The sequence below is a fragment of the Felis catus genome, chromosome B4 (assembly GCF_018350175.1).
Source record: "Felis catus isolate Fca126 chromosome B4, F.catus_Fca126_mat1.0, whole genome shotgun sequence".
In the NCBI taxonomy this organism is placed as follows: Eukaryota; Metazoa; Chordata; class Mammalia; order Carnivora; family Felidae; genus Felis; species Felis catus.
The window spans coordinates 34,370,549-34,389,320 of record NC_058374.1 but is presented as its reverse complement, the minus strand read 5'-3'; the positions used below and the strand labels follow the sequence as shown (position 1 = coordinate 34,389,320).

The 18,772-nt window shown below is 38.7% G+C and overlaps 1 protein-coding gene across 1 annotated transcript in view; it reads left to right on the top strand.

The window, feature by feature from the left end:
- The window catches only part of USP18 (ubiquitin specific peptidase 18), a gene marked incomplete at its 5' end in the record, with an annotated part of 66,586 nt that overhangs the window by 2,365 nt on the left and 45,449 nt on the right, over positions 1 to 18,772 (top strand). The window contains 2 exons of the mRNA XM_011283700.4: positions 12,744 to 13,000; positions 14,082 to 14,178. Of these exons, the coding sequence (XP_011282002.2) occupies positions 12,744 to 13,000; positions 14,082 to 14,178 (354 nt within the window). The remainder of the gene's footprint in view (positions 1 to 12,743; positions 13,001 to 14,081; positions 14,179 to 18,772) is intronic.

Below are 18,772 nucleotides of genomic sequence, written 5' to 3'. Positions count from 1 at the left end.
ACAAGGCATGTATTTTAAAAGATTTCTTTTTAGTGTTATGTGCAGAGTGAGGCAGGGTAGGGTGGGGGGAGGTGTTAAATCTAGATATTTAGGCCATCTAATGTGTTCATAGGAACAAAATGGGTAGGAAAGTAACAATGGGTATACAGTTCCATCTTGATTTATGGAGCACTATCAAAGAACTTAAAGTTTTGGGGCACCTGGGTGGCTCAGTTGGTTAAGCATCGGACTCTTGATTTTGGTTCAGGACATGATCTCACTGTTTGGTTTGTGAGTTCAAGTTCTGGGTTGGACTCTGCACTGACCTGCTTGGGATATTCTATGTGTTCCCCGCTCTTCCCCCCCTCCCCCCACCCATTCCTCTCTCTCTTACACAAGTGTATGCGGGTGTGCTCTCTCTCAAATAAATAAACTTAAAAAAAGACTTTGTTTTAATTATCCTTTTTCACTATTAAAAATATATTGCACTTTTGGCACTTTTACACAATGATGGGCTTGCAAAGGGAAAAATGTTTAACATGTACACAGCTTTAAAGAAGTCCTAACGCCTTTAACATGGGCTGTGAGAGAGAGTAGCTCCAAGATTCCCTCTTATTTGGGATTTCATCTGGTGTGTTATAATTTGTGTACCTAGCACATTACCATTACTCGAGAAACATACAACAGATGGTTAAGGATGGGTTCTAAATTTATTGTTGCCGTGATGGATTGGATTGGGAAGACTTTGAGGTGGCTTGTATCATGTTCTAGGCATGTTAATTTTGTTCCTCTTGGGGCATTTAAAGAGAGAGTCAGTTTTCCTTGTGGAGAGTCTAGTTGTAGGGGAAGAGCCCAGTTAGAGACTGGGACCACCTAGGTTTCCTGCATCATATTTTTTGCTGTTTCTTAGAAGATTGATTGATTCTGTGGCTACAATGATGGTGTACTTAAGCCACCTGTTTCTGTCATTCACATCTACTTATTTTAAGGGTAAAAAATTTGGGAAAAGTTGGGAGCTAAGTTAATTTCTTTGGGACCAAAAACCATTAAAAAATAGCCTTTATTTTTTAGGGCAATTTTAGGTTCACAACAAAGTTGAGTGGGAAGTACAGAGTTCCCATATACCCATCCCCATGCCCTGTCCCTATCTCAACCATTATCAACATCTGGCACCAAAGTGGTGCATTTGCTGCAACTGATGAACCTACAGTGACACATCATTATCATTGAAAGTTCATATTTTATAATAGGGTTTATTCCTAGTGTACATTATATGAGTTTTGACAAATATATGACATATATCTACCATTATAGTATTATACAGAATAATTTCACTAAAAATCCTCTGCTGGAGCCAGTTTTTTGAGTTAGGACTTAAGTTTGAAAATTCACCTTTCTTGGAACAAAACCATCCTTTTTTTTCTGCTGGGTGCTTATCATTGCCTGCTTAGCTCAACTGCATGTTCTGTGCCCACTCTGCCTTTCTCCATCCTTCTTAGTTAGGTTTCACTTTCCTTCCTTTTGTAGCCCCACCTACCTATTTCCCCTCTGTGATCAACTCTGAAGATTGCCCTTTTTGGGGTCTGGCCTGCCAGCCTGACCAAAGGATACTCTCCATTGGGTTTTACTGCCATATTTGGCTGACATAAGTAGTTTTGAGGTCTTGGCGGAGTACAGAACAATGTCGTTAAAAAATACAGCCTAGGGGCACCTGGGTGGCTCAGTCAGTTAAGTGTCTGACTTTGGCTCAGGTAATAATCTCACAGTTCGTGAGTTCAAGCCCCTCGTCAGGTTCTATGCTGACATCTCAGAGCCTGGAGCCTGCTTTGGATTCTGTGTCTCTCTCTGCCCCTCCCCACTCACACTCTGTCTCTCAAAAATAAATACATATTTGAAAAATTAAAAAAAAAATACATCCTGGTTCTTTTGTACTTTCTGTTTTATCAGATTTCCCTGAATTTGATCTTAAAATCCTATTTCTTGCTCATGAGATTGCCAACTGCCATCATTTCTCTTTCAGTTTAACCCTCCAGGCTGAGCCTCATGACTATTTATGAGACTGTTTTTATTTATTTATTTAATTTATTAAGAGACTATTAAGACTATTTGAGTATTGAGAATAAACACTAAGTAAAAGAGCTTACTATCTGAGTCATTTAACATGAACTTATTAATGTATGCTGCTTATATATTTAGGTGTTTCCCAACTTCAGATTTTCTCCTTTCCTTCACATTTTGTAAAAGAATTAAGAAATTTGAACGCTTCTCATCCCTAATTCATCAATTTTTTGGATCTTGAAATAGGAACACTATTGCCACCCAAGGATTCCCTTAAGAGATATTAAATCTATCCCCCAAATGAATTATTGCTTATTTTAAAATTAAAAAAAATTTTTTAATGTTTGTATTTATTTTTGAGACAGAGCTAGACAGAGCATTGAGCAGGGGAGGGGCAGACAGAGGGAGACACAGAATCTGAAGCAGGCTCCAGTCTCCGAGCTGTCAGCACAGAGCCTGACACGGAGCTTGAATTCTCAACCATGAGATCATGACCTGAGCTGAAGTCAGACGTTCATCTGACTGAGCCACCCAGGCACCCCGAATTATTGCTTATTTTAAAATTACATATTAACTAATTATAAGAAGTTTGGAAGTTAAGAGAAATAATTTAAAAAAAGGAAAAAATGTTTTGTAATTCCGCCAATAAGAGTTACTTTTTAACGACATTTTTGGTATATTTCATCCTAGTCTTTCCTCTCTCCCTCCGTCTCTCTTTCTGTAGTTAATTCATATTGAAAAAAAATAGGTTTATACCATATGATATTTTTATAATTTCTTTTTTATTCAATGAAACGTTGTAGTCATCTCCCCATCTCTATTAGTCTAAAATGATTTTAAAGTCACCATAGTATTTCATTTTATGAGTGGGTCATAATTTACTTTTATTGTTGAATTTCCTTTTTTTTTTTTTTTTTTGCCATTATAAGTAGTGCCATAACTCTTGAATTTGAAAGCATACTTTTATTTTTTGGCAGCTGACAACAACAAAAAATTCCACTTTGAGAAATAAAATAGTGTTTTTGTTTTTTGAAATGTTTGTTTATTTTGAGAGAGAGAGAACATGCATAAGTGAACAGGGGGGAGGGGCAGAGAGGAGAGAGAGAATCCCCATGCTAATAGCACGGAGCCCCCCCCTCCCCCCCATGTGGGATTCCATCCCACCAACTGTGAGACCATGACCTGAGCCAGAGCAAGAGTCTGAAGCTCTACTGACCGGGCTACCCAGGTGCCCCCAAAATCATCTAGTGTTAATTAAGGAGGAACAAAAAGATATTTAAAAGAATAGACAAAATGGTAATGGAATGATTTCACCAGAGTCTCCTAAATGCTGCACTTTTCCTCATCAGTATTTCACTTTACTTTTTTGTAAAGCATAAAGAAAACAAGCCATAAAAATGAATTTCTTATGTAGATCTTTGTATCTCTGATTATTATTTTTTTTATTAACTTTTTATTGTTTTATTTATTCTTGAGATAAAGTACATGACAGGGGAGGGGCAGAGAGAGAGGAACAGAGGTTCCAAAGCGGGCTCTGGGCCGACAGTAGCAAGCTTGATGTGGGACTCAAACTCACAAACTGTGAGATCGTGGCTTAAGCTGAAGTTGGATGCTTAACCTACTGAGCCACCCAGGTGCCCCAAGCTTTTATTTTAATTCCAGTATAGTTAACATACACTGTTATATTAATTTCAGGTGTATGATATAGTGATTCAACAATTCCATACATTACCCACTGCTCATTACAGCAAGTGCACTCCTTAATCCCCATCACCTATTTCACCCATTTGTTATTTTCCTAATCAATATTAATTGGTACTCTTTCAGCTACAAGTGACAGGAAACCATTTCAAACTAATTTTAAAAACAGCAGAGGAGACCCTGAGTGGAGAAGTTTGGTGGGCAGGCAGCCTGAGGCTTGGTTGGATCCAGTTCTTAAGCTGTTGGCCTCAGGATTCTGTCTCAGTGTTTCTCCCATTACTTGGTTCTGTTTCCTGTCACTGACTCTTCTTTGGCTGATGAGTTTTCATTTTTTTGTTTTTTGTTTTTAAATGTTTATTTATTTTTGAGAGACAGAGCACAAGCAGGGGACTGACAAAGAGAGAGGGAGACACAGAACCTGAAGCAGGCTGCAGCACAGGGTCTGATGCAGGGCTCAAACTCATGGACCACGATATCATGACCTGAGCAGAAGTCAGACACTTAACTGACTGAGCCACCCAGTTGCCCCTGAGTTTCCTTTCTGTGGTGGAAAGGATGGTCTGATTTATGTTCTTACAGCTTAAAGCGCCATCTAACAAGTTTATGATCAGCTCTGATTGCGTCACATGATCATTGCTAAAACAGCCACCAAGGACACTATGTGGTCAGACCTGGGTTATTTGAGCCAGGGAGTGGGTGTGAGGAGTTGGGAAGGGCTGTACTGAATCATCAGAGTATGAAAATGGAGATAGTTTTTGAAATGAAAAGGTGATTCTGCTACCCAAAGGAGGGTAAGTGGGCTGGCAGAAATGACAGATGTCCACTATGATCATTGTTAAGATTGTGATACATGTTGCCAAATTCGTGTTCAGGCTGTATAGCAGCGTTTACTCCCAGTGGCAGAATGTGGAATGCTTGTACAGTGGGGGTAAGTATGGAAAGTTGATTGGTGCTGCTATACCTGGACCAAGAGCTTTCTATCTTCTGTATCTCTACAAATAAGCACCATAAGGTTTTCACTAATGGATTTCTTAAATACAAATAAAGCAACCAGGAAATCATGCACCTTTAAGGAAACTAACACTGAGAACAATCTTCATGAAACTAATTGAAGGTTGTTGTCCTGCATTGAAACCTGTATGTCACTGGTCAACACTTGACATCCTAAGCTTTAGTACTTGTCTAGAACATCTTCTCAAACTTTAATGTGTAAATAGATAGCCAAGAATCTTGTCAAAATGCAGATTCCAATTCACTAGGTCTGTATTGGGGCCTAATATATATATATTTTTTAATGTTTATTTATTCTTGAGACAGAGACAGAGCATGAACAGGGGAGGGGCAGAGAGAGAGGGATACACAGAACCGAAAACAGGCTTCAGGCTTTGAGCTGTCAGCACAGAGCCCGATGCGGGGCTCGAACCCATGAACCGTGAGATCATGACCTGAGCCGAAGTTGGATGCTTAACTGACTGAGCCACCCAGGTGCCCCCTAATATTCTTTTAAACAGACTTCCAGGTGATGCTGATCTGCTTTTCTAAATAGCAAGACATAAGATCAGTGGTTCCCAATATTTTAGCAGAACAAAACAAAAAATCAGGACCCCACCCTCCTCAAAATAACAGTTGCACTTTTAGTATCCACTAGTTGAAAAAACACATTGAAAATTACTATATATTCAGAAAAACTTTTACACAAGTTTGTGTTTTTGTAGTCACGACAGCGTCTGCCTACTTTTTGGCACCTTTTGGCAGAACACTAAAGGGCTGAGTGTTAAAATCAATATTTGGTTACGGTTGAGTCCATCTGCCCCTCACCTTTACTTAAATGCACACCAATTTTAGCATCTTCATTGGAATTGAAGGTCAGGAGGATCTTACAGCAGGTATCACATGAGAAGTATTTGAATTCTCAAGATGACTTTTAGTTTGGTTACTTCAGTAGGTTCCAGTGAACAAACTGCAGGCACTAAGTTTTGCAAACTATAGTATTAAGGCTTTTTTTGTGTGGGTAGAGTAGCCTTCTAAGCACTTAATGTCTGTCATTCCATAGTGTTTGAACATGTTTTGTGAGTACCCAACAGGACAATATCAAACTAATGAAGAGCCATGAAATTGCCCTGCTCTCTCTCTCTTTTGGCCAAGGATTTCTGTTACATTGTTCTGTGCTGTGATTACTTTCTGAACACATACTGAAGGATATGAACAAAATACTGTATGCAGGACAGGCTTCTAACTTGTGGGTCCTATGGTAAAATAAAAATGTGGGGCTCTTTGTTAAACATATTAAGAATTTCCAGTCCGTAACAGGCAAGCATTAAACCAGGCCTGGGCTGTCTTGAATACAGGTCTCTACAACTACAGTTTGCACACTCAGGAAGCTAGCCCTGACTGTGTATGTGATTCCTAAACCATTCATAGCCTACAGTTGCTTGATCCACTGTTGATGGCATTGACATTTTGAAAACTGTTTTTCAGTCTGTAAATCTCTTCAATCAGATTTGCAAGGAGAGAATCCTGGCTGAATTCACCATCAATCCACCATACTTTTAAATTTAAAAGAGATTCTAGTTTTTTTCTGCCTGTTCAGATAGATACCTGATGTACATGATATAGAAGTGGCACATTTAAAATTATTACTGTTTTGGGGCACCTGGGTGGCGCAGTCGGTTAAGCGTCCGACTTCAGCCAGGTCACGATCTCGCGGTCCGTGAGTTCGAGCCCCGCGTCAGGCTCTGGGCTGATGGCTCAGAGCCTGGAGCCTGTTTCCGATTCTGTGTCTCCCTCTCTCTCTGCCCCTCCCCCATTCATGCTCTGTCTCTCTCTGTCCCAAAAATAAATAAACGTTGAAAAAAAATTAAAAAATAAAATAAAATAAAATAAAATAAAATTATCACTGTTTTATGTGTGTGTGTTTGTGTGTGCCCAGCAGAATATAATTCAGGAAAATTATTTTTAGGAGCATATTTTCCAGAACAATGTTGTCCCTAAGATTCATAGTTTGGACATGTCTTAAAAGTTTCATTTCCAACTATTGAATTGAGTGACAATCTAACCAGTCATTTGGATAACAGTCTTTAGCTTTCATAAATAGACTAAACACTGCAAAAAGCTGGGTGCTTGAGCCAGCTTATGTAGTATGTGGTTTTTGAAGTATGACTAGTGAGAACAAACTGTGTTTTGGGTACCTCGTTTTTCTCTAAACTTTTAAAAGATTTTAAAATATTCTTTATTATACCTAGGCTGAGGGATGATTTATTACTGATTTTTTAGTATATATATTTGGAGTTTTTCTCCTCATGATAATTTCAGGTTGCAAAGCTGACATTCTGCTTTTAATTCGTCTTTACAAGATGTAAGAATTTGCAAATAGGATTTTTTTCTTGAAAGACTCATGGCATCGCGAATAAAGCTTAAATACAATTCTTTTTTTTTAAGTTTATTTATTTATTTTGAGAGAGAGAGAGAGAGAGAGAGAGAGAGAGAGAGAGTGAGTGTGCACACACGAGCAGGAGAGTGGCGAAGAGAGAGGGGGAGAGTGAATCCCAAGCAGGCTCTACACTGCCAGCCCAGAGCCCAACGACGTGGGGCTCCATCTCACAAACTGTGATATTGTGACCTGAGATGAAATCAAGAGTCAGACGCTTAACCGACTGAGCCACCCAGGTGCCCCTAAATACAATTCTTAAAGATTATTTTATTTAGTATTATGAATGCTGTGGTAGCAATTTTATAAAGCATAGAAGTAATGTAATCTTAACTTTATTAGTTGAAATTACTTTTTAGTATATGTGCTGCCAAAGCAAGCACAGTTGAAATTACTTTTTAAATTTAATAAATAATTGTAAGCTCCAAAAGATATAATATTCTTCATAAACTATTTAGCAAATTTATTCTTTTTAATATATATATTAATTTTCAATTTCTTTTCCTTTTTTAAGATTTTAAAATACTAGTTTTATACATAAAGGTAATGGCCTAAACCACCCATTATTTCAGCATCTTACCTTTGTAGGTGACATATAAACATATAAAGTATATGATTTTCCACCCTCAATTATGCATGTAGTATTTGCAACTGCATATTCAGATATTAACAGCTAATCAAAATGACCTCCTTTTTTGTTACACTGATTACATATGGTGGTTACCAAGTAATCACTTGATCATGCACAAGTCCAAGGGGACCAGAAATGCCACCAAAGTGGGTGTTTTATTAATTGGACTTTCAAAGGCTGAGGCCAGAGTTGAAGCCAAAGAGCAGATCTTGGTTGAATAATGACATTGAAGCCACACTTTGGGGCTTTTCTACTTCATCTGAAAAATTTAAGTCTTCATATAATGTTTAGAATTCTTCTGGATACAGTGCCACTTTCATAAAAAATAGGAATAAATAGGAATGATCTTTCCATATGCTAAACTTAGGATTTTTACATTATATCTTTTATTATTTGTTGTTTAATGTGTGCTCACCTTTATTTATTTGGTACACTGCTTGGCAGACTTTCTTCAGCTCATTTCTATTTGGATATTCTTCCTATATTTGGGGACAGTGCCTGCATGCCCAAACTTAGTTTGACTTCTTAATTTTTTTCCACTAGAAGAGAAGACAGAGCTTTGTGGCAGCACTTCTGCCTTTAAAGACTCCTCATCACAGTCAGTTAAAACTGAGTGTTGTTGGGGAAAATCCACAGAGTGATTTGTCAGCAGTTCAGATTTGTCATCAGTTGTGTTCTGCCTTACCTCCTTGAGCTGTGGCATGAGCTCTGTGCAGAGAGAATGAATTAAAAATCTTTTAAAATGTTTATTTAATTTTGAGAGAAAGAGAGAGAGGGCACTAGTTGGGGAGGAGCAGAGAGAGAGGGAGACACAGAATCTGAAGCAGGCTCCATGCTATCAGCTCAAAGGCCGTTGTGGTGGCAAGATTACCACCTGAGCCGAAGTTGGATGCTACACCGACTGAGCCAACCAGGCACCCTGAGAATAAATTTTTTTAGGCCTATGTTAGACCATGTTTTCCTCAGACCATTAGCCTTGACTCCAAGTTCCAATTAGTTATTTAACTAATTAATAATAAAACACTTATGAAACCCCTTCATCCCCAAACTAGACTATTACTATAGTACAATAACACAATAACATGCTCTCCACTTGTCTCATCCCTCTGTCTCTGAATCAGAGGTCATTACCTGATCCTTGTGGTTTTCATTACACACATATATAGATATCTAAAAGTTTTATTACACACATATATATTGATGCCTAAGCAACACAATGTTCCATTTTCCTTGAGTTTGAATATATTTTGACTCAACATTATGTTTCTAAGAGTCACCATATTGTGACATGCTATAGTTTGTTCATATACAACTGATGAATATTATTTCATTGTATACATTGATTACAGCTTATGCACCCATTCTTCTGTCCATTGGGTTGAGTGCTTGGATTTTTTCCCCATGTTTTTGCTGTTGTAAACAGTGCTGCTGTGAACATTCTTGTATACATCTCCAGGGACATGTAAGAATTTCTTTTGGAATTTTTGGGTTGAGGTTAAGTGAATATTTAACTTTATAAGATGATGCCAAATTGTTTTCTCAAGTGATTATACCATTTTACACTCCTCCCCTGGTAGTGTATAAACGATCCTATTTCTCTATGTTCCTTCTAACATTTGGTTCCATCAGAATTCTTAATTGTTGCCAGTTGAATAGTCAAATGCGGTCATGATTTGCATTTCCCTGCCTACTAGTGACTAGTTACTTTTTATAAAAATTAAAATTTTGGAACTTTTACACTTTATTCCAGTCCTAGTTTGGGCTCTCCTATGCAAATCTGCTTATATAATCCTTTGTACACTTTTCTTCACATTCTCCTCCTCTAAAACCACTGATCTTTTTTGCACATTACCTGCCTTGCCTCAAGATGCCCCTTATTTCAAACCATACCCTTTTTTCTTTAATAAACCCAATTCCTAACTTGCTTTTTTTCCATGAAAATATGTCCTTGTGAGCGTAAATGAACTTAGGTTATTTCATTTAGCCATTGAGTTCTGATGGATCGCTCATAGCCCGCTGGTCAGAGTATAAACTGGTGCAAGGCATTTAGCAACATATATTAAGAACCTTAAACTTTGTACACTTTGACCTTGTCTAAGAGTCTGTCCTAAACCTTGATTTTATGTCTGGTTGTTGCTGGTGGTCAGATAACTTAGAGGGCCACAGATTTATTTGCTTGGGGACAGGGGGACAACTGAGGAAATCTTGCATATATGCCCCTGAGTGGAGAGCAGGGAGACATAGAGAAGACAGTGTAGTCTATGCTCCCCAGCTTAGACCTGGGCACAGGATTGAGAAACCTGGGCAGAGAGCAGCTGCAGGCAGAAGTTGAAATCTTTGCAGAAGGAACTTGATGAAATCGAAGGGCACAAGGCAGTGGGAGGAGTTGGCCATGCCTCACATTTCCATATCAAGCCCCAACTTGGAGATAGGAGGAAACCTTGATTGTTTCATTGATTGTTTCATCCAGCAGTGTCCTGCAGATACTTGGTGGATACTCTGGGGTGGGTAGAGGCAGGGTACAGTGGTTGTCATCTTATTCTAAAACATATGAGAGACTCTTCTTGAGATTCCAAAATATGCTTGGGGAACATTTATAGGTGGCTGACGTCTGTGTTGTCAGGAGAAAGTAAAAGACTAGGGGGAATTTGGGTTCTGTGGTTAATGTAATCTCATTTATAGCTGAGTTTTACTGTGTCCCTGGACCTTTAGTTTGCATGGGAAACATTGAAAAGGTAGAGAAGAGGTTTTTGCCTTAAAATGTTCAGTGTAGTATTTGTTATAGTTGTAAAAAATTGAAACAAAAAACAACCAGAATACTTAGCAATGTTTTATTGCTATACTTGTCATCAAAAAGTATTTATAAAGAGGGGTTCGTGGGTGGCTCAGTTGGTTAAACATTCAACTCTTGATTTCAGCTCAGGTGATGATCTCATGGTTCGTGAGTTCAAGCTCCGCATCTAGCTCTGTGCTGACAGTGCAGAGCTTGCTTAGGATTCTGTCTCTCTGTCTCTCTCTGCCCCTCCAATGCTCTCTCTCTCTCTCTCAAAAATAAATAAACAAATAAGCTTTGATAAAAGTATTTATAAAGAGCTTGGGAAAATTCTTGTTATGATGTGAAATGAGAAAAATGTAAAATATCAACCATATCAAAAATATATGGGAAAAAAATTGATACATACCAGGTAGTGATTATCCCTAGGTCCTGGGATTATGAATGATTTATATTTTCTTTGTTTTACGTTTCTGCATTTTATAAATATTTGTCATAAGTTAGCATTATTTGAAAAATAACAGTATTAAAATTATAATATATATATATACATATATATGTGTATATATGTATATATATATATACACATACATATATATATATATTCTTTAGTGGGTATTTGTGTATGTATAAGGGTTTTTCTTTTCTCCAGAAACAGCAGTGATTTCTTATTCCATCTGCCATGTTAATTCTCCAGAACACATAATTCAGTGGGACACAGTCGAATTAATGTGAATTAATGTGAATATTTAGAAGGAATCAAAGGCTTCATATTTGGAAGGAAACAAGAGATCTCACCCTCCACCTACTGTTCAATTCCTTTCTACACTCTATTTCTTTCAAGGGCTAGCCCAGCCTCTGCTTAAGTATCTATATGAGGAACAAATTACTGCTTCTGGAGTTGGCTTTCTGGCTGTGAGAAAGTTCTTATTTATTTTGAAGTGAAGTCTATTTCTTTGTAGTTTTCACACATTAGGTATTTTGATCTCTTCCACCCCCATGCCCCAAAGACAAGAAATCCAATTAAATCCTATTATGTCTCTTCCACATGATAGCCTTTTAGCTATTTGAAAACATTTCTTTTGTTCCCTGCAAGTCCCCATTTGTTAATTCATTCATTTGTTCAGTGGTTATTTATTGAATGCCCACTGTGTTCTGTGCAAAGTGAAAGGGAATCAGTTAAAAGTACACACTCCCTGACTTCCAGATGCTCACAGTTTTAGGGTCTCAGGTCAGATGCTGAAACTCTGAGATGTGCATGTGGGAGGTTTACTGGGGAGTATCATTGGGAACACCTAGGAAAGGTGAGGGAGGAGTTGAGCTGCCAAATACTTGCAACAGAGAACTCAGTTGCTCTTAAGGGGAGCTCTGGGGCTAGATGACTCTTCAGAGCTATTTTACCATGAGGCAAGGTTGTAAGGCTTTTATATATACTCCCTATTGTCCAGTCATTGGATAGGGATAAATTTCTTCTTGCAGTAAATTAATGGACAGGGACTCATTGGGGAGCTGTCAACCAGTGCTCCCCTCAGCCTGAGAAATGGTGTCTCTCCTGTAGGAGGAGTCTGAGTGGTACACCACTGTAGAGTGCAAGTGGAGAGATAGCTATTCCCCACAATAGAACATAATGAACCAATTATTTGAATAGCTCTGAGTACAAAGTGCATGGACACCTAGACAGCATGTAGGCCTGTTGGAGGAGCCAGGACAGGCTTCCCAGGAAGTCAAGGGTATGTATAGCAAGGAGAGTCCTTATGAGCAGCCTTCAGGTGGTAGAATTGACAGTCCTCAATGATTGTTTGGGCTGGAGGTGAGGAGCAAGGAGACACCTAGGTTTCTGGTCTGGACCCCTTTGGTGAATGTTGTGCTCTTTTCCAGAATAGAGAACCTGGGGGAAAGAGAATATGGCAGTCTGGTCTGAAGAAGAAAAAAATGGAAATGTGGGGGACAAAGGCAAGGAGTGTCTAGCCTTTGTGCTAGCCCTAGAACTTTATAAGCCCTAATGTATGGAAATGTGGGGGACAAAGGCAAGGAGTGTCTAGCCCTAGTGCTAGCCCTAGAACTTTATAAGCTAAACGTTTCTTTCCCTCTAAGACTTGGCTGTTTGGAATCAGAACTGATCACATGAATATGCTTTCCCTCTTCTCTTACCTACCTGTGGTGTGTTTTCACAGAGCTCCCACCAAAGCTGACTCAGAGCTCTTCCTGGAAGTGTGCAGTCCTGAAGACAGGCCAGACAGCTCATGGCCGGGGAATTTTGGAGTGATCAGTAAAGGGTCAGGTGTTGGGGTTCCTGAGGAAATTTGCCAGTGCATCCTGGCTGAGTCTCAGCATTTCTCAGCAGAACTCGTTGAGAAGAAGGAAGAAAACAATATGAAGAGGAAGAAGGAAGAGCTAAGGGAGCGCCTCAGTGCCTTGGACTGCCCTCATGGTGATTAGATCTCTCATATTTTTTCTCTTTTTCACTGCATAGAAATGCTTTGCTCATCTACTGTACCCTGGAGCAGTAAAGTTTTGTGTTTAATGACTCCTGATTTCTTGTGCCTTTATTTCTGCATCTGTAAAATAGGAATAATCATAGTACTGAATGCATAAGGTTGTTGGGAGGGGTAATTGAGATAATCTGTGGAAACTGCTTTAAACTAATGCTTAGCATATAGTAGCAGTCAGCATTAGTTCCTGCTTTTGCCGTTACACCTATGTGCTAGCCTGTCTTGAGGCAAGGTGCTCCTGCCAATTCAGGAGCTGAAATCTGTGATTACTTGCTGTCCCTGGATTTTTTTCTTAATGCCCTATCTCATATACACAAAAACCCTTTCCCCAGGAATGCTGAGATTAGTGGTATTCCCTCCCTCTTAAATTACTCACCTGTGTAGTCTGCTGAGCCCAAGTTGGGTTGGGATAAGAGAGGTTGGTTGCTAGTACATTAGGAAAGTGCTATCTTTTGTTTTTCTTATCTTTTTAAGTTCTTTTGGCTTCCAGCCTCTGGACATCAGCCTAGATTAGTGAATCTCCCCCAGAGATTTTTTTCTGATTTCGTTCAACCACATGGTAGGGACTGAGCAGGGGACTTTCCAGTGGAGTCTGAAATAGACTAGCTAAGAAATTACTCTTATCTCTGAGCTCCATAGGTTCCCATTCTGACTCAACTCTGTAAGGAACAACTTGAGTGGGAGGAACTCATATGCTTCCAGTTATGCTTCCTATAATGTTTCTTTCTTTGCCTTTGCTCTTATAACAATTGCTTGTACTACTCATTTGACACTGAGTAATACTCTTTCTTGTGACAGCTCTCTTTTCCTATTAAGAGTTTTATTCCTGTTTCGCTTTTCAGAGTCCAATGCTTTATCTCTCCTCTCCAATTTGTTTGGATGCTCCTTAGTGAAATATTTGTACCTCTGAGAGTATTTTTCAGGATTTTATATCCTTAAATCTTAGAAAAACATTTGATTTTTGTTAAATCCTGTAGCTTCCCCTTGTCCTCAGTATTTGTTTCCCTCTTTCTTATATAGGCCCGGTTGGTTTACACAACATTGGACAGACCTGCTGTCTTAACTCCCTTATTCAGATATTAATTATGAATGTGGGCTTCACCAGGATATTGAAGAGGTAAGGCTGATAAACATGTGTATTTTACATTTTCAAATATTCAATTTTTCACAGTGACTTTAAGTCTTCTTTTGAAAGTTGCCAGAGAAAAGAACTTGTTCTGTACATTCTAGAATACACACTATAATCACCTAAGATGTTTAAAAAGAAATATAAATGCCTGTTCCCACCACCAGATACTTGGTTTCAGATGGTCTGGGATGGGGCTTAGGCATTAGACTCCCCAGGTGATTGTAAAGTGCAGCCAGGATTGACAGCCACTGATTTGGTTAAAACAGTGTTGGGACTAGACCAAATTCAGAGGAGTAAATCAATGAATATGTCCTTGAGTCTCTCCATTGAGCCCTCTCAAACAGAACATGAACACACACAAAGTGTATATATGTATGTACATATATTTACATATGTATGTACTTTATCACACATTATTTTAAAAGATGTTTATTTACTAATTAATTTTGACAGAGAGGGTGAGCAGGGTAGGGGCAGAGAGAGAGAGAGGGTGAGAGAGAGAATCCCAAGCAGCGTGGAGCCAAACGCAGGGCTCAAAATCACGAACTGTGACATCATGACCTGAGCCAAAATCAAGAGTTGGACACGTAACCAACTGAGCCACCCCAGGCCCCCTGTAATTAGTTTTTTAATAAGGTTTTCTCTTGTCCCTAGACTCTTTTTTTAAAGTTTAAATTCTAGTTAGTTAACATACAGTGTAATATTAGTTTTAGGTATACCCTGTGCTCATCACAAATACACTCCTTAATCCCCTCACTTGTTTCACCCATTCCCCTGTCCCCACCTCCCATCTGGTAACCATCAGTTTGTTCTATGTAGTTAAGAGTCTGTTTCTTAGTTTCCCCTCTCTTTTTCCCCCTATGATTGTTTGTTTTGTTTCTTAAATACCACATATGAGTGAAATCATATGGTATTTGTCTTTGACTGACTTATTTTCATGTAGCATAGTACTCTGTAGCTCCATGTTGTTGCAAATAGCAAGATTTAATTATTTTTTATGACTGAGTGATATTCCATCCTGTATGTATACCATATCTTCTTTATCCATTCATCAGTCAGACACCAGGGGGGTGTTTCCGTAGTTTGGCTATTGTAGTTAATATTGCTATAAATATTGGGGTGTATATATCCCTTTGAATTAGTATTTTTGTATCTTTTGGGTAAATACCTAGTAGTGCAATAGCTGGAAGTTCTTTTTTAACTTTTTTTTTAATGTTTATTTTTGACAGAGAGAGAGAGAGAGAGAGAGACAGAGCATGAGCGGGGGAGGGGCAGCGAGAGAGGGCGACACAGAATCCGAAGCAGGCTCCAGGCTCTGAGCTGTTAGCACACAGCCCAACGTGGGGCTCAAACCCACAGACCGTGAGATCATGACCTGAGCCAAAGTCAGACACTCAACCGACTGAGCCACCCAGGCGCCCCTCTTTTGAGGAACCTCCACTGATTTCCACAGTAACTGTGTCAGTTTGCATTTCCACCAATAGTGCAGGAGGGCTCTTCTTTCTCCACATCCTTGCCAACACCTGTTGTGTTGTTGTTGTTGATTTTAGCCATTGATAGGTGTGAAGTGATATCTCATAGTTTTGATTTATATTTCCCTGGTTATGAGTGATATTGAGCATTTTTTCATGTGTCTGTTGGCCATATGGATGTCTTCTTTGGAAAAATGTCAATTCATGTCTTCTGCCCATTTTAAAATTGGATTATTTGTTTTTTGGATGTTGAATTTTATAAGTTCTTTATAGGTTTTGGATTCTAACCCTTTATTAGATATGTCATTTGCAAATATCTTTTCCCATTTCATAGAATGCCTTTTAGTTTTGTTGATTGTTTCCTTCACTGTGTGGAAGCTTTTTATTTTGATGAAGTCCCAACAGTTTATTTTTGCTTTTATTTCCTTTGACTCAAGTAGACCTATAGTATGAAGTTGCTATGGCTGATGTGAAAGAGATTACTGCTTGTGTTATCCCCTAGGATTTTAATGGCCTCAGGTCTCACATTTACATTTTTACCATTTTGAATTTATTTTTGTGTGTCGTGTAAGAAAGTGGTCCAGTTTCATTCTTCCACATGTTGGTGTCCAGTTTTCCCAACAGCATTTGTTGAAGAGATTGTCTTTTTTCCATTGGATAGTCTTTCCTGCTTTGTCAAAGATTAATTAACCACATAGTTGTGGGTTTATTTTTGGGTTTTCTACTCTGTTCCACTGATCTATGTGTCCATTTTTGTGCTATTACCCTATTGTCTTGATCACTACAGCTTTGTAATATAAGTTGAAGTCCAGAATTGTGATGCCTCCAGCTTTGCTTTTCTTTTCCAGGGAAAACTCCAAGAGTTTTCCAGGGTTGCTTTGGATATTCAGAGTCTTTTTGTGGTTACATACAAATTTTAGGATTGTTTGTTCTGGCTCTGTGAAAAATGCTGTTGGTATTTTGATAGGGATTGCATTAAATGTGTATATTGCATTGGGCAGTGTAGACATTTTCACAATATTTGTTCTTCCAATCCATGAACATGGAACGTTTTTCCATTTCTTTGTGTTCTCTTCAATTTCTTTTGCCAGTGTTGTATAGTTTTCAGAGTACAGAGTATAGGTCTTGCACTTCTTTGGTGCCTAGGTTTATTCCTAGGTATCTAGGAATCTAGGTGCAATTGTAAATGAGATTGAGTCCTTCATTTCTCTTTAGTTTTTTTTTAAGTTTATTTATTTATTTTGAGAGAGACAGAGACAGTGTGAGTGGGGGAAGGGGAGAGAGAGAGAGAGAGAGAGAGAGAGAGAGAGAGAGAGATTGAGAATCCCAAGCAGGCTCCATGCTATCAGCACAGAGCCTGATGTAGAACTTGAACTCAACAATATCATGAGATCAAGACCCGAGCTGAAACCAAGATTCAGACACTTAACCAACTGAGCCACACAAGCACCCCTGTTTCTCTTTCTTCTGCTTTATTATTGGTCTGGGGGGAGGACAGAGAAAGAGAAAAAGAGAGAATCCCAAGCAGGCTCCTTGCTGTCAGTGCAGAGCCTGACACAGGGCTCCATCTCATGAACCATGAGATCATGACCTGAGCTGAAATCAAGAGTTGGACATTTAACCTACTGAGCAACCCAGCCACCACCCCCCCCCCTTATTTGCCTTTTGTTACAGTCTTTGTTTTATAATCCAGTTTATCTGATACAGGTATTGCCACTCCAGCTTTCTTTTGACATTTATTTGCATGACAAATGTTTCTCCACCCCCTCACTTTCAATCTGTAGGTGTCTTTAGGTCTAAAATGAGTCTCTTGTAAGTAGCTTATAGATTGGTCTTGTTGTTGTTTTTTAATCTATTCTAATATCTTAGGTCTTTTGATTGGGACATTTAGTCCATTTACATTCAAAGTAATTATTGATAGGTATTATTTATTGCCATTTTATTACTTGTTTTGTCATTGTTTCTGGAAGATTTTCTCTGATCTTGTCTTTGTCACTTTGGCCTCTTCTTTCTACTCAAAGAGTTCTCTTTAATATTTCTTGCAGGGCTGGTTTAGTGGTCATAAACTACTTTAGTTTTTGTTTGTTGGGGAAACTCTTTATCTCTCCTCATATTCTGAATGGTAGCCTTGCTGGATAGAGTATTCTTGACTGCAGATTTTTCCCATTCAGCACTTTGAATATATCATGCCCCTCCCTTCTGGCTTGCCAAGTTTATGTTGAAAAATCTCCTTATGAGTTTCCCCTTGTAAGTTAATGACCTCTTTGGTCTTGCTGTTTTTAAGGTTTTTCTTTTTAGTCATATTTTGCAAATTTAATTCCAGTATGTCTTGGTATTGGCCCACTTTTGTTTATTTTCATGGGAGTTCTCTGTGCCTCCTGGATATGGATGTCTGCTTCCTTCCCCAGATTAGGGAAGTTTTTAGCTATTTTTCACATACATGTTCTGTCACCCTTTCTCTCTCTTCTTCTGGGACTCCTATAATAAAATGGTATTACATTTGATGGAGTCTTTGAGTTCTATATCTATTCTCATGTTGCATAATTTTGCTTTGTTCAGTTTCATTGCTTTCCTTTACTTTGTCATCTAGGTCATTAATTGTTCCTCTGTTTCTTGCAGCCTGCTGTTCATTGCATCAGACATGTTTCTAATTTCATTTATTGCACTCTTCATCTCTGATTGATTCTTTTTTAACTCTTTTATCTCTGTAATAAGGGTCTCACTGATGTCTGTCATTTTTTTTCTCAAGCCTAGTGAATATCCTTATGATTATTGCTTTAAATTCTCCCTCAGGCATGTTACTTATATCTGTTTCACTTAGATCTCTGGCTGTGGCCTTATCTTGTTCTTTCATTTGGGATAAATTCCTCTGTCTTCCAATTGTCGCTAAATCTCTGCCTACTTCTCTGTGATAGAAAAGCCAGTTGTGTCTCCTCTTCCTGAAAGTAATGTCCTAATGAAGAGATGCATGTAGTGACCAGGGCCTACCACTTCAGGGAGTGTCTCTAGTGTATGCTGCATGCTACCTGCTGTTGTGTTTCAGCTGCTCTGTCTTTCAGGCCAGTTGTCTGAAAAGACTCTCCTTGCCTGCTATGGGCAATGTTATTCCC